Source organism: Cebidichthys violaceus, unplaced genomic scaffold, assembly GCF_023349555.1.
Source record: "Cebidichthys violaceus isolate CVI_PGR_0920_01 unplaced genomic scaffold, fCebVio1.0.p SCAF_144, whole genome shotgun sequence".
NCBI classification, from domain to species: domain Eukaryota; kingdom Metazoa; phylum Chordata; class Actinopteri; order Perciformes; family Stichaeidae; genus Cebidichthys; species Cebidichthys violaceus.
This window is the reverse complement of record NW_027176312.1, coordinates 37,982-51,757: the sequence shown is the minus strand read 5'-3', so window position 1 is coordinate 51,757 and position 13,776 is coordinate 37,982. Positions and strand designations below refer to the sequence as shown.

Here is a 13,776-nt window from a genome sequence, read left to right as displayed (position 1 = left end):
TATAAACTTCAAAATTAAGGAGTTAAGTTTATTCCAATAATTTATTCCAGAGAGAGAGAGGGGTAACATAGATCCAAAGAAATTGACCCTCGGTAGAATATCCATCTTCACAATTGAAACCCGAGTCTGTAGCAATTTTGAACTTTGAGTCCATCTGTTAAGGTCAGATTCAATACATTTATAAATGCCCATATCATTTTTTGAGATGATTGTATTAAGGGAATTGAAAATTTCAATTCCAAGGTATTCAAAGTGTTTAACAATGGGAATATCAGAGGGTAGGGATCTCTGTATCAAATGTTGATTTAATGGTAGAAGAGCTGATTTGGTTCAGTTTATTTTATAACCTGACAAGGAACTATAGTCTGCAAAGGTGCTTAAAACGTGAGGGATAGAAGTAGGGGCTTTGTCAACATATATTAAAATATCATCAGCATATAAAGAAATTACATGACTGGTGTCATTGAAAGTTATTGGAAAAATAGATGGGTGTTCTCTTAGAGTTTGTGCCAGTGGTTCAAGTGACAAAGCAAATAAATAGGGACTAAAGGGGCAGCCTTGACGACAGGAACGTGTAATGTGAAATTGGGGGGAGGCAATCCCATTAGTAACGATCATGTTTTTTATAACGTTGCTGAATCAGTTTAATACAATTTGTCCCCAATCCAAATCTTCCCAATACTTCCCACAAATAATCCCATTCAACCCTATCAAAAGCCTTCTCAGCATCCAAGCTAAGGACAGCACTTGGGGACGCGATATCTTTTGTAGCATGAATAATGTGCAGAAGACGGCGCATATTATCAGAAGCCAATCGTGACTTAATAAAGCCTGTCTGGTCACAGTGAACAAATCTGGTCATATATGGTTCAAGACGTGATGCCAATACACGTGCAAACACTTTAATCTCGGTAGTAAGGATGGACAGGGGTCTGTAGTTGCTACATAGGGTAGGATCTTTGCCAGATTTAGGTAATACCGATAATAAAGCTAAATTAATGTTGTCTAAAAAGCAATTCATTTCAATAGAACAGTTAATCATGTCCAATAGAAACTGACCTAACAGATCCCAAAAAGTGAAGTAAACTTCAGGGGGAATACCATCCCATCCCGGTGATTTTCCCCTTTTCATCCCTGCAATGGCATCTCTAAGTTCAGTCAGAGTGATGTGGGCCCCTAAGTCATTAGACTCATCCAAAGAGAGAGTTGGGAGTGTCACTTTTTGTGAACTTCGGAAGCATACAGTCTAGAGTAAAATTAATGAAATTCTGAGTTTATCTCTTTAGGGTCCGAAAACATTTTCAGGCCAGAGTCAATAGATATAATACTAGCAGACTTCTCACCCTTATGTAGATTTAAAGCCAACAGGTGGCTTGGTCTGGAACCATTGAAGTAATAGTTCCTTCTAGATTTGTGAATTAGACATTCTGCTCTGGTTCTTAAGAGGGAGTTTAATTTATTTTTTATGGATTTAATTTGTTTTTCCCTATCATCTGAGAAGTTAGTATTTTGCTGATCATACTCCAAACTTTTTAGAGTGGTCTCATAATCATTAATTTGGCTTAGTCTAGTTTTATTGAGATGAGAAGAGTATGAGATTGCAGTGTTCCTTATACAGCCTTTAATAGAGTTCCAAAGAATACGCTGGTCATTAGTGGTCCCAGCATTTTCTGAAATATAAACATTAAAGGCTTCTCTGAAATAAGTGCAAAACTCATCGTTTCTCAGTAGCGTTACATTAAAGCGCCATCTTGTAGCTCTTTTGGGTGTATATGCCAAGGTTCATTTAGAAGTGACTATGCTGTGATCTGATAACAAACAGGGGAGAATGTTAACGTAATGAATTTGAGAAAATGCGGTTGAACTAGCTAGCAGATAGTCTATTCTAGAATAAGATTTGTGTCAGTTTGAGTAAAAAGTATACTGTCTAGATGTAGGGTTGGTAACACGATATAAATCTGTGAGACTAAAATCAGACATGAGACCTTGAAATGCAGACATGGTACGTTTATGTGAGTATTGGGTTGAATCAACAGACCGGTCACGTGTTAAGTCCAATACAGCATTCATATCAGCGCCAATTACAACTGAAAAACCTTCCAACTTGGCTTAGAGATCGTTAATATTATTAAAGAAAGTAGGATCAAATTGGTTAGGTGCATAAAGTGCAACAAAAGCGATTTTGCGACCTGGAAAGTTTGTTTTAACATAAGCCATGCAGCCATCAGTGCTTCCATAGGTTTCTATAATGCTTATGGAAAGGTTACGTTTGAGGACCACTAACACACCGCAGCTCTTAGAGTTAAATGAGGCCGTAGCAGCTGTATAATAGTGCCTATTAGCAAACCGATGACCATCCTTAATGGTAAGATGTGACTCCTGAATAAGTGCCACGTGAATCTCATGCCTCTTGAGAAAGTCTAAACATGCAGATTGTTTAACCGGGTTATTAAGGCCATTAATGTTCCAGCTCGCGATATTAATCGTAGTCATATGGGTAGATTATGAAGTCAATATTATACATCCCAAAGCAAGAAATTAAGTGAATAGAAGATGTATTGTATCCCATTACCCAGTTGCCATTCCCCAGATACCCCAAAACAATAAAACTAAATAACAAAAAAGCATATCTATAATATCCCCAGTTCCCTGACAGTACTAACAAAAGTTGTACCATCATTCATCCAGCACAGTTTGGTCACGTGACGCTAAGACAGCAGACTCGTCGAGAGCAATATCTCGCTTCTATGTATAATTACTAACGTAATATAATTTAGCATCAGCATTCGACTGGATCTGACTTTATATAAACATATTCCATAACAGGCTGCAAATCCCAGCTTGTTAGGTTATTTAGAAACAACTTATTTTCGCCTACCTGTCAGTCAGCACAAAACACTGACTATCAAAAGAAAATACATAAGTAAGAAATGTACCAGGTAGGCCGGTCTTATTTAGGTACAAAAGGTAAGGACAGAGACAGTGATATCATATTGATAAACCTTCAGTACCTTCTCTAGAGTTTCTCGACTCGGTTCCCGTTGATGAACTCCTCAGCCTCCGTGTGTGTCTGGAACAGGTGAGCCTCTACGCCGCGGGTCAGTTTGAGTTTTGCGGGATAAAGCAAGAAGGTGCTGAAGCCCTGCTTCCTGGCTGTCCAACAGAGAGGAATAGTTATTATCGAATAATAATTCACTTTTTTTATTTGATTTGACATCAGTTGTTGACTACATACAGACGTTAATACAACTGTTGGCTACTTCAATATATATGGGACTAAATCACAGAGCAAGTTTGGCATTATTGTGATGTTCTGCACCTTTGCATGAGGAAATTCTCTCGAAATGGACCCCTGATTTACTGTGTGTTGATTACCAATGGTAGGATCTATGTACTTGTGTGTGAAGAAATGCAGGCTGAAGTTAAACATTTCTAATCTTGTGTCTTTGTCTCTGTTCCAGTCTTGGTATTTGGGCAACTGAGTGAACTGTGGAGGAAAGGTGATTGTCAAAGCAGCACTGCCCTGGAGGAAAGGAAACGATGCTGTCATGACATTACCAGAGGAAAAATATATTCATCTTTGTAGAAGTATAACATGTGGTCATACATATATATAAATATACAGTGTAATATATTTGTATATCTGTATGTACCCAGAAGAGACAGACTGGATGGAAGAAGGATGTTATTCTCCCTCAGCCATGTTGCAGACACGGAGTGAACTATGCCATGTGACACTAAATAGTTCTCAGAAATGGCCACTGGTGCGAGTTGTGATCTTCAGTGGTTGGTCTAGATGAACTCAGATCAGAATCAGGCCTCAACACACCACATCCTAAGAAACCTGTATCCCAACTGTGTTCCCAGGATGAGGCCCATGTTCCTGGAATGGATGTCAGCCTTTAGCCCTCTACCTGGGTCTCTCCAATCCAGTGCAAGGCCTCTTCCCTGGGACAGACCTCATACCCCCTCAACACCCAGAATGCCCCTCTCCGCTGCAGGTGCTGCTTATAATATATATGCAAATAAGCCTCTCTTTTTTCTGAACCCACTAGAAAGAGAGATCCTGTTGTACGTAATTTTTCTTTGCACTTTTTAATGTGTTATGGATACATCTGAAGAATATTTAGAGTTGAAACAGCAATTTTTTTCTCTCTTCCCACCAAAACACAGATGCTTTGTCTTTTTTATTGACAATCATCAGCCTAAAACCATTTCGTTGCTTTGCTATGCTCATGTGTTTAAGTTGTTTGAATATGCTTTTGTATCATAAATCAAAGAGTAACAGTGGAATAGAAGAACTATATTCATCCCTGCTCAAACACAACATCATCATTTTGTCATGACAATATTGTTCGGAGGAGACATGCACCTGTCTCTGAAACTTGGACCATGTGGCAGCAGTAGACTGGCTGCTGATCTCAATGTGTTTGAAACTGCAGCATAGTGTGTGTGTGTGTGTGTGTGTGTGTGTGTGTGTGTGTGTGTGTGTGTGTGTGTGTGTGTGTGTGTGTGTGTGTGTGTGTGTCAGATTGTGAGTATGGTTCCTACATTTACACCCTCATCCCTGCTCTGTTTTAAAATGATTTCTAGATTTGGTTTGTGTCTCAGAGAGCACAGTGACGGGTTAGTCCTGGTAGGAAGGTAAATTAGAAATAGATACAGCAGGCACGAGGATTAAGTCCATGATGTGGCATGTTAGCAAGCTGGCAGGCTGTGGTAGGTTTCTCTTGTACATGTTGATGGTTATGGTTCTGACTGACTTGAAGTTTCTTGTTCAGCTCCAGAATGGTCTAGAAGCCCGACCTGACCAGTCTGCAGCAGTAGGGTTTGTGTTGGAGTTCAGATGAACAGGACAGGTTAGCCACAGTGATATGGTTGTTTTCAAGTCCAACCTTGATGGTTTACCACCACCAGCAGCAAGGAACAAGTCAAGCATTTCAAACAAGTTTGCTTGCTTTTCTGTGTCCAACCTTGACACAATATTTGGATAATGACAGTGCTTTAGTGAGGCAAAGCAATATTCTAGCTTTTCAAAGCTTAATTCAGTCAATAATCTTTTGAAAAACATGTAATTGCTTAAAATCTTACATGCTGCATTTTAACTTTGAGTTAGAATCCTTTAAGTAACAAAGAGAGAGATGTCAGTTCAGCGAATAGCAACAACTCAGTCTGTGTGTAGATCAAAAGATCTGAATGCAGAAGCAGAATCAAAGGATAAAATGTAGCGTTATTGATATTTGTCAGTAAAAGTCAATACATACACCTAGCCTTTTGCTATTTTGTACACCATCTCTTTGGAGGCTTTGCAACTATAAAGCAGTCTATTTTTAATGCGTTGCCTGGCGATGTGGATTGGTGTTTCTTGTGTTGAGGTGCAATCAGATGGAACAGCAAGCCAATTTGCGTTATTCACATGAATTCAACCGCTGGAGTGTTTCTATGGTCCAAAGACGTTATACTCCATGATTTGGTCGCTTGCATTCCCTGTGCAAACAGTAGGGGAGAAGTCACAACATTATTTTACAGCAGTGGTCCCACAGGTGTCTTCCATCTACCTGGAAAGAAAAAATGACTTCCAAGGGCCAAACCAAAGTTCAAATGCTCTAATTCCCACCATGTCTGAGCAGTGGACCTGATGTACATCCGGTGAAGGGAACATGGGGCATGGGGCGACAGTAGACGAGCAGGGTTGTCCTTCAATCAGAGGATTGGCAGTTTTGATGTGTCCTTGGGCAAGACACTTAACCCCAGGTTGCTCCCGTAGCTGTGCCTACGGTGTGTGAATGTTAGTTAGTCCTTCTGGGCACCTTGCATGGTAGCCCCTGCAGGTGGCACCTTGTGAAACACCCAGTGGAAATATTGGATTCATTCAACGGTGTCACTTTGGGAAAATAATTGATCATTCCAGGTAGAAGGCAGACATCTGGGAAAGCTGCAACCCACTGTAGTAAAAGATAACTGTCCCCTGGCTCAAATTGAGCCAGTGAACCAGCTGCACACAGCATGCAGCAACCAGAGAGTGTCTGTGTGACGGCTCTGACTCGAAAATCACCAGAAACAGTTTTTCTTTTGCCTCTTTGCTTTTTTAAATGTTACTGTCAAACTGTGTGATTTTTACACAGAAGGATCTCCACAGGATCTTGTGCAGCCAAGGATCTGAGTCATTCCGTTGACTCTGCATGCAGTAGGGGCATGTCTATTTGCATTGCATTCATTCTGATCACAGGTGTCTTTTCCTTTCCCAGGGTAAGTGTCAGTGTCTGCCAGGGGTTCAGCGTTTCCACTGAAGGTGCTGATATGAGCTGTTTGGTAGGGCCAGGTTTAAGGTTTGGTTAAAGTTGGCTTAAAGCTGATGTATACTGCATGGTGCTGCCCTGGTCGCTGTGTTGACCTAATGAATGCATGGCTCAAACTGATGATACCTTTCCCTCCCTATCCCACTCTTCCTCCTCCTCCCCTTTCTCCCTCTGTACTCTGTATTACATCCGAAGACAGTGGCTTGAAGGGCTGTCTAGTTCTTTAGATTTTGATAATAGCTCAGTTATTAAACTTCTATTTTGCACGATATTTCATGAAACACATTATGTGCCTTGCCCTTTAGTTAAAGAACAATAATACATTATGGAGAAGTGATGTACTTTTCATGATACAGCTGATAGCACTTAAAAAACAACAATAAAAAGCGGCATGTGTGCTTGCTTGACATTAACCAGTGTAGCAGGTAGACTGGGGCAGTGTATTAACTGCAAGCTCAAAGACAGCTTTCATCAGCTTTAGTAGAGGCTGGGGCTGTGCTCATCCTCTGCTACTATCCACCACCTGAAGCTGTAAACGTCTGCAGTCAAAGGAAAAGTCTGACATTTAGGGAATTCCACATGTTTGCTATCATACTCAGAGTCTCACGAGAAGAATAATATCTGTCATTCCCCCGTCCAGCAGCCCACGCATAGCTAACATCCCAACCCTGGCCCTATTATCTCACCTCAAGGTCCATTTGCTACCTTTGACCATTACATTCGACCTCATCTCACAGGTTTCATCAGCCAATGTGTCGGCTCTGGTGGCATCCAGTGACCAAAGTATGGAACTTTGCTCTGCTGAAAACAAGTGGTCACATACAAGGGAGATCTAAACCCATATCCTGGTTCAAGAATGGCATCAGTGGTTATGATTTGCCTTCCAGATTCTGTATCACATGATGAAGTTCTATACTTTGATCATGTGAATCATCCCCATGACAGCTGAGCAAACCTTTTTCTTGGTAATACTAGAAAAGAACAGTAGCACCCAAATACCTGGAGTGTTTCTTTAAGAGGTGATTTTCAATGACGATCACCCCGCCATAACCAGGTGTTCTCATAGAGCTGATCTGGTTCAGTAGCTCAGCTGTTTCAAGCTAAAGTGATGGCTCATAGTTGTGAGGACATCAACAATGTTGCTGTGTGTGACACAGTGTGGAAAATGAACTGGATGTGTGTTGTCCCTAAATGGGGAAGCCAATTGGTTGTGAATGAAACACTATCGCAGGGTACAGTTTGGCTACCTTGTATCTCAAAATTGCACTTTGCAAAAACAAAAACTTTGGTTCTGAATGTGAAGTCTGGCGGTTAATTATTGCCTAATTGTTCACATCCTGTTTTAATATTAAGTATTAAACACATTGATAGTATTTATTACAGAGAAAACTCAATATATTGTCAGGCATTTAGGCACAAAGTCCCATCTAATAGAAAACTGGCTCCAAGACTGCAGCTTTATGACTATGGCCACGAGAACATCGTCCATTAGCCTGCATGACTTTGACCATGTGACGAATCATGTGACAAGTTACTTCAAACACAATAGATGAGTTTGAGTTTATTATATGGATGCATGCACTTAACATTATTGTTACTCAACTTGGCTTTTAGGTCTTGTTTTAGTTATTGCTTGAGTTATTATGTTGCTTGTGGCATTATAGTTTTAAACACAGCAGTGTGTGTACAATATGTAAAACATGGACTTATCAGTCATAAAAAGGATGTATAGAGTGTCTAAGTTTGTTTTGTTTGTGCGTTTTATTTTGGCTTTCTTAAAATGGTGGCCAAGCCGCACTACAAGGGAGCCATTAAATGGGTAAAATTGTGGGTGGGCTGCTTTCAAAGTTTAGCCATGTGAGGGATGATGACTGCTTGTAGTGGGAGAGAGACAAATTTGGAAGTCAAATTAAGTTAAATGGAGCTAAAATACGCACCTACACTAAGGTGTCACAGTCCTCTAAATTAGTTATTTTAATGTGACACTGAATCAAATTCAGGTTGATAGGTGATAGACCCCAATGTCATGCTGATAAGCATTTTTACAATAATATTGGGGCTTTGAATGGGAGTAGTAAAACGGGACCCTACCAGACCTGGCTAACTCAGGTCCTGTGTCAGGTCTTGGATATCAGTGGACCCGCAAAGACCTCTCGTTATGAGTTCTGTGGCAATTGATGAGCCAAAGTGAAAAGTGCTTTGTAAATGACCACATGAAGGCGCTATCCCTACAGATGTACACCTGACACTAACATTTGTCTCTTCAATGTTACATGCTCAAATGTTTGCACTCCCTCTTTCAATCAAACTGAAGTCCTAAATATTATGACCATGGTAATACATCCAAGACTGTGTAACCAGCAACACACCAGGTATGGAGCCTGTGGAACTCATGTAGCTGCCACTTAGAGCTACAAACTGCAGGATAAATACATTTAGGGGGTGGACACAATAATATAATGCCGCACAACCCAACACAACAAAGCTCAACATTGCCATGCATTTAAATCACCTCTCTTGGAAGAAGTGCAAAGGTTATGTATATTGTAAGGCTGATGTACTGCAGTGGCTTTGTGGGTGATGGCCAAGATTACAGAGCTCATTGTACTTTAAGAATATCATCACTGCTTCATTTTGTCTAGCAGAAGCTCTGTTTGTACCTCAGAAAAGAAATTTATTTAATTTCTAACCCTGGACTTGTAGAGATGATGTTTGTATTTTTCCTGGCTATCAGGAGAGGTTTGATTTTGTGTTGAAGCAGGTTATGAAGTGTGAATCCTCTTCACTTTGATTCTATTGCTGACAACAGTCAATGCACAAAGAAAGTCAAATGGTTCCCTGCATGACAGCAGCCAGCTGAGTGGAAGACAAATCCACTGGATTGTGAAGATGTGTCAGCTGTGCAGTGGGATGTCTCTTCATTCCATTCTACAAAATGTACTGAATAGAGACATTTGATTATTATAAATGAAATACCCCCAGCAAGCAAAATTGCACAAGACATACAGTAAGCCCAGGCCTCTACAGTATACCAAGCACACTCTGACAAGGTAAAGTACCGTGCAGCTTTCAGTGACTGGGGTCACACCCGCTGGTAAGAATTATCTCCACTTTGAATGTTGACAATTTCAAGTCAAAAGTCAAAAGTGTGGTGAGGGGAGAATAAAGTGTTCATCACAAAACTGAACTTGGAGAGAAAATAGTCAGTTCAGGGCAAACAATGTGCTCTCTCGGGTCAGAGAACGTCACACCATCACTTTCTCTGCTCTACTCAAATATACTAGCATGCAGACAGCATGGACAGAGAAAGACAGTGCCTATCATTCTACTGCTAGTTTTCTCTTATTTACTATGGAGCGCTTTGCAGTATGTGTTGTGTTCAAACACGACATGGTCCTGAGGTAACAAGCCATAAACATCCCAAAGAGTTGAAGAAAATCTAGAGTAAACAGACCAGGATTCATGGCTCATGGTTCTTCACTTTAGGTTGGATCATGTTCAGGGACCTAAGCGGTGGCCTAAACCCCTTTGTCTGCTTTATCTCTTGCTCAGCACACTGACCTCATAAGACCTTTTCACACAACATACTTTGACATGTCAGAGTTGGAAAAGCTTTATACCCTGGTATTGTGCTTGTGGTTCAATGTCATGCTGAAACACACGATTAAGTAAGAGCTGTTGTTAATGTTATTACTTGCCATTCCTACTATGGCAAGTAGAACTATATACTATGAAAAAGGCCTACTGCTGACAACATAAAAAGGATAATTACATTAGTATTACACACATAATAGAAATCGTTGGGGAATTACATGCAGCAAATGGTCCTGCAAGCCAGCTGTTCGGGCCTTTGTGCATTAGTTATATATAAGGTTGCTGTTGGCCACCAAAGCATTAGACTAGAGAGATGCTGAGCTATGGGCAAAGTAGGAGAAGTAGGCCGGTGCCGAGTATTGGTCAGTTATATTTAAAACCCATATACCGATAGTTCATTCTAAATATCACATTAACTCGTCAACAATATGTGTGTGCCAAATAACTACTCAGTATAATGCACAATATAACTTGTAGGACACACAAAGAGACTCCTAGAGACGATCTCACAAAGCGATCACACCTCGGCCAAAATTCGAATTCTTCCCCACTTCCTACCCCCCTACTTCTGGCGCCCTTGCTCAGACCACAACCATCTTTGAACCTGGCCTTCATTTTTTTCTAAACTTAGCACCTGTAATGTTTTGTGATTTAAGTGGTGTGACTCTTCACGGACATAAACACCTGGCAAAGTGCTCTAGACCTCCTCTCAAGTAGTCCTGCTACAGAAGGTGTCACTTGGCGAAGGGCTCTAGACCTCCTCTCAGGTAGTCCTGCTACAGGAGGTGTCACCTGGACCGCACTTTGCCATTGTGACACATACAAAGACTCACAAGGTGAAACAATACCAGCGTTGGCGTTGTAGCTAATAATTATGCACATAAAGATGCAGTGTGTAGTTAGTCATTATGTACTATTTAGACTTTGGTTCAGCATCGTTTCAGCGTTTGAGTTATTCAGCAACAGTTTGTTAAGTAAGTATCTATAGAAACAAATCATTACATACTGGTTCATTATTATCTTATTTACAATCCTTGATTTTTTTCAGGAGCTATTAGTTAACTATGCACTCATTAGCACTTCCTAATTTCACCCTTACTAGTTGGGGACTAGTGAGAATTTTGAGTACCTTACAGTTTACTGTTACTGCCACACCTTTATGGAGCCAATGTGTTCCATGCAGTTGTCAGTATCCCCCGTGTTAATAACGTAACCGCTGGATCCACCTGATGGTGTGTTAAAGTTGGTTGGAAGATGACATGATTGTAGTTTTGCCCTGATGGCAGGTTCTGAAATCCGGCCTACTTTTATGGAAATATGCACTCTAGGAATTCAAAGATCTTTTAAATTGTTGGCTAAGGGCTGATTAACATGTTCCCTCTAGATCTAGATCTAGATCTTTACAATACAAACCAAGTGCTATTCTGACCACTGTTGGCAGAGAATAACCATACAATGTTTCTGTACGACTCCTGTTAAGATGCATCATATCAGAATCATAACCATTGTGATTGGCTGGTTACGGTTGGTGTTGTAAGTCGTTTTTATTGTAACAGAACTGCAGGGCGTGATTTCTGTTTGTTAGCTCAGCAGCTGCAGTTGATCAGCTCTGTAGCTGAATGCTGTATGAGAAAAAAGGGTATCTAAACAATTGAGTTTTGTGGGATTGGGGCATGTTTTCATAGATGGCTCTTTTCTATAAACTACTAATGGTATTCAACAGTCTACCCTACTGCTGTTGTTGCCTGAAAACGTAGTAACTCCAATATATGTTTCTTTTTGATATTTCTTATTTGAATTGTATTTTTTTAATGGCCCTTCAAACCCCTTTCTGTAATTCAGACTCACAACAGTTGGAAAACCTCTTAGTTTCTGAAAATCGGATTTTGTTTCCTGTGATAGTGATGCCATATTGATTCCTTTCTGTATCTGCGGGTACATTACTTTTGCACACTGTATACTACATGTGCTGAAGACAGTTTGTTATGAACAAAAGAGTTGTTTCTCAGAGAACATTTGAATGCAGTCTCATATTTCTCATAACTTAGATATTATAGTAAAGGACTGCTTTGCTTGCTTCCAGAAATATATCCCTTACATCAGAGAGAGCATAGGCATGAACAGCTTTCATCAGTTATTGCATGACCACAGTCCAGGACCACAGACCTTTCACATGAACTGTACATCAGGGTAATATATAGTTTTTTTGCTATGGAATACCAACACTAAATCTTTGGTAATCAATATCTCAAATCAAGGGTGAAGTGAAGTCTATTATTTTATATATCGGAACACCTCAGAGTGCTTTATCATACCATGGCCACTCCCTAAAGAAAGGACTATGCCCCAACTTTCTTGTCTAACTTGACTAATTAACTTGCTATACAATTTTAATTGACACCTGGCAGCCAACACACAATAATACATGTCTTGGTATCCCAATATAAGAAAATTATAAATGGGGGAGAGGCCATTTGTGTTTCTTATGTTCCAGATTGGTAGAGCTGGTATTAAACCTGGCTTGAGATGTTCACTGTGAAAGGGGCTGCTGCTCTGGTGCTGGATGTAGTTTGTAGCAGCTTTGACAAGAGCTTTAAGTACTTTTTCCTTAGGATGTTTTCAGGTGAAGCTGTCAATATTCAACCTTTATTTGCATGATGTAAACTGTTCTTCTCAGACTGCATTTGGACAGGGACAGGAAATGTTGTCTTCTCATGACCATCTAAACTAAAGTCATGAGCTGTTTCTCAAAGTCAAGGGTCCTTCCTTGGTAGGACGGTCCTTCCAAGTCAGGTCCTACAGAGGCATCTAGGCAAGATTTCTTTCTAGCATTCGGAGAGCCACATTGAAACACTCTAAAACTCATCAAAATCATCTCTTTCTGTTTTTCCAACAACTCAGGTTAAATAAAGCCTTTATTCACAGAGTTAGATGGGAAAATATACTGGCTCTACCACGCGATCTCTCCCTGTCGTTGCTATTCATAGCATGCTGAACAAGTCTCTCACTGAGCGACTAAAGTGGGATTAAGTTATGGCTTGTAGATCTAATATGAGTGAAGTTCCAGCAACTGGATTGGCAATTTCTTCCCTCAAATTTGTTCAGAATCTGTTTCTGAACAAATTTTGGCGTACTGCTGAGGTGAAGTAAAGTTTACTGGCATATATCCCCCATTTCCAAAAGGGTGGAAAGAAAATGTGGGTGTTTTAAGAACGCGGAGGATACACACATGCATGCTTGAAAAGCCTCCGAGCGAAGAACTCGGTCCTCGGAAGAATTATAAGGATCATTGACTTTTAGAAACACCCATGGACTGACAACTGTCTGCTCAAGGTTGGACTTTCTGTTCCGGTTTGAATGTCTCATAGTTTGAGTGACAGCTGTCTCAATCAGTGTTTCTGACCTAATGTTATTCTGCTGTGGGGGATATTAACATCTTTGATAATATGTCATTATAACCATGTTTAGTCATTGCTATCAGCAACTGCTGATGAGTTCATTACTGGAAATTAATATGTTTCCCTATGCAAAAATATATACCATTAATAAACAAGATATACCACAACTCAGCCAACAGACCTCCCGTTTGTTCATTTTATTCACATCTGCTTGTATGACTGTGGAGACTTGCCTGCACTCTTAAGACGAAAACAGCCCTGCATCGGTGTTGACATGTAGTTCCAGGTACAGGTAAGACATGATCCAGCAAGGCCGGTTTGAGGGTTTATGCACAGCAGGTTATAACACTATGAGATAGAATATTACAACCCTGAAAAGTCAATTGCGAGGTTGAACAGTAGAAATATGTGTTACAATGTAATCTACCAGAAATACTGTATATGCTTGCTTGTATTTGATAGGCCAATGCAGGGCCTTGCCATTT

The 13,776-nt window shown here is 40.3% G+C and overlaps 1 protein-coding gene across 4 annotated transcripts in view; it reads left to right on the top strand.

Annotated features, from left to right (window-relative positions):
* nfic (nuclear factor I/C) overlaps positions 1-13,462 on the top strand; it is an 80,622-nt gene extending 67,160 nt beyond the window's left edge. For 3 of the 4 annotated variants that reach the window (XM_068709349.1, XM_068709352.1, XM_068709351.1), the window contains one exon: positions 3,462-13,462. In XM_068709349.1, coding sequence (XP_068565450.1) covers positions 3,462-3,586 — 125 coding nt within the window. In that variant the 3' untranslated portion in view covers positions 3,587-13,462. The remainder of the gene's footprint in view (positions 1-3,461) is intronic. The other variant, XM_068709350.1, reaches the window with a different exon arrangement.
* The last annotated feature ends 314 nt before the right edge of the window (positions 13,463-13,776 follow it).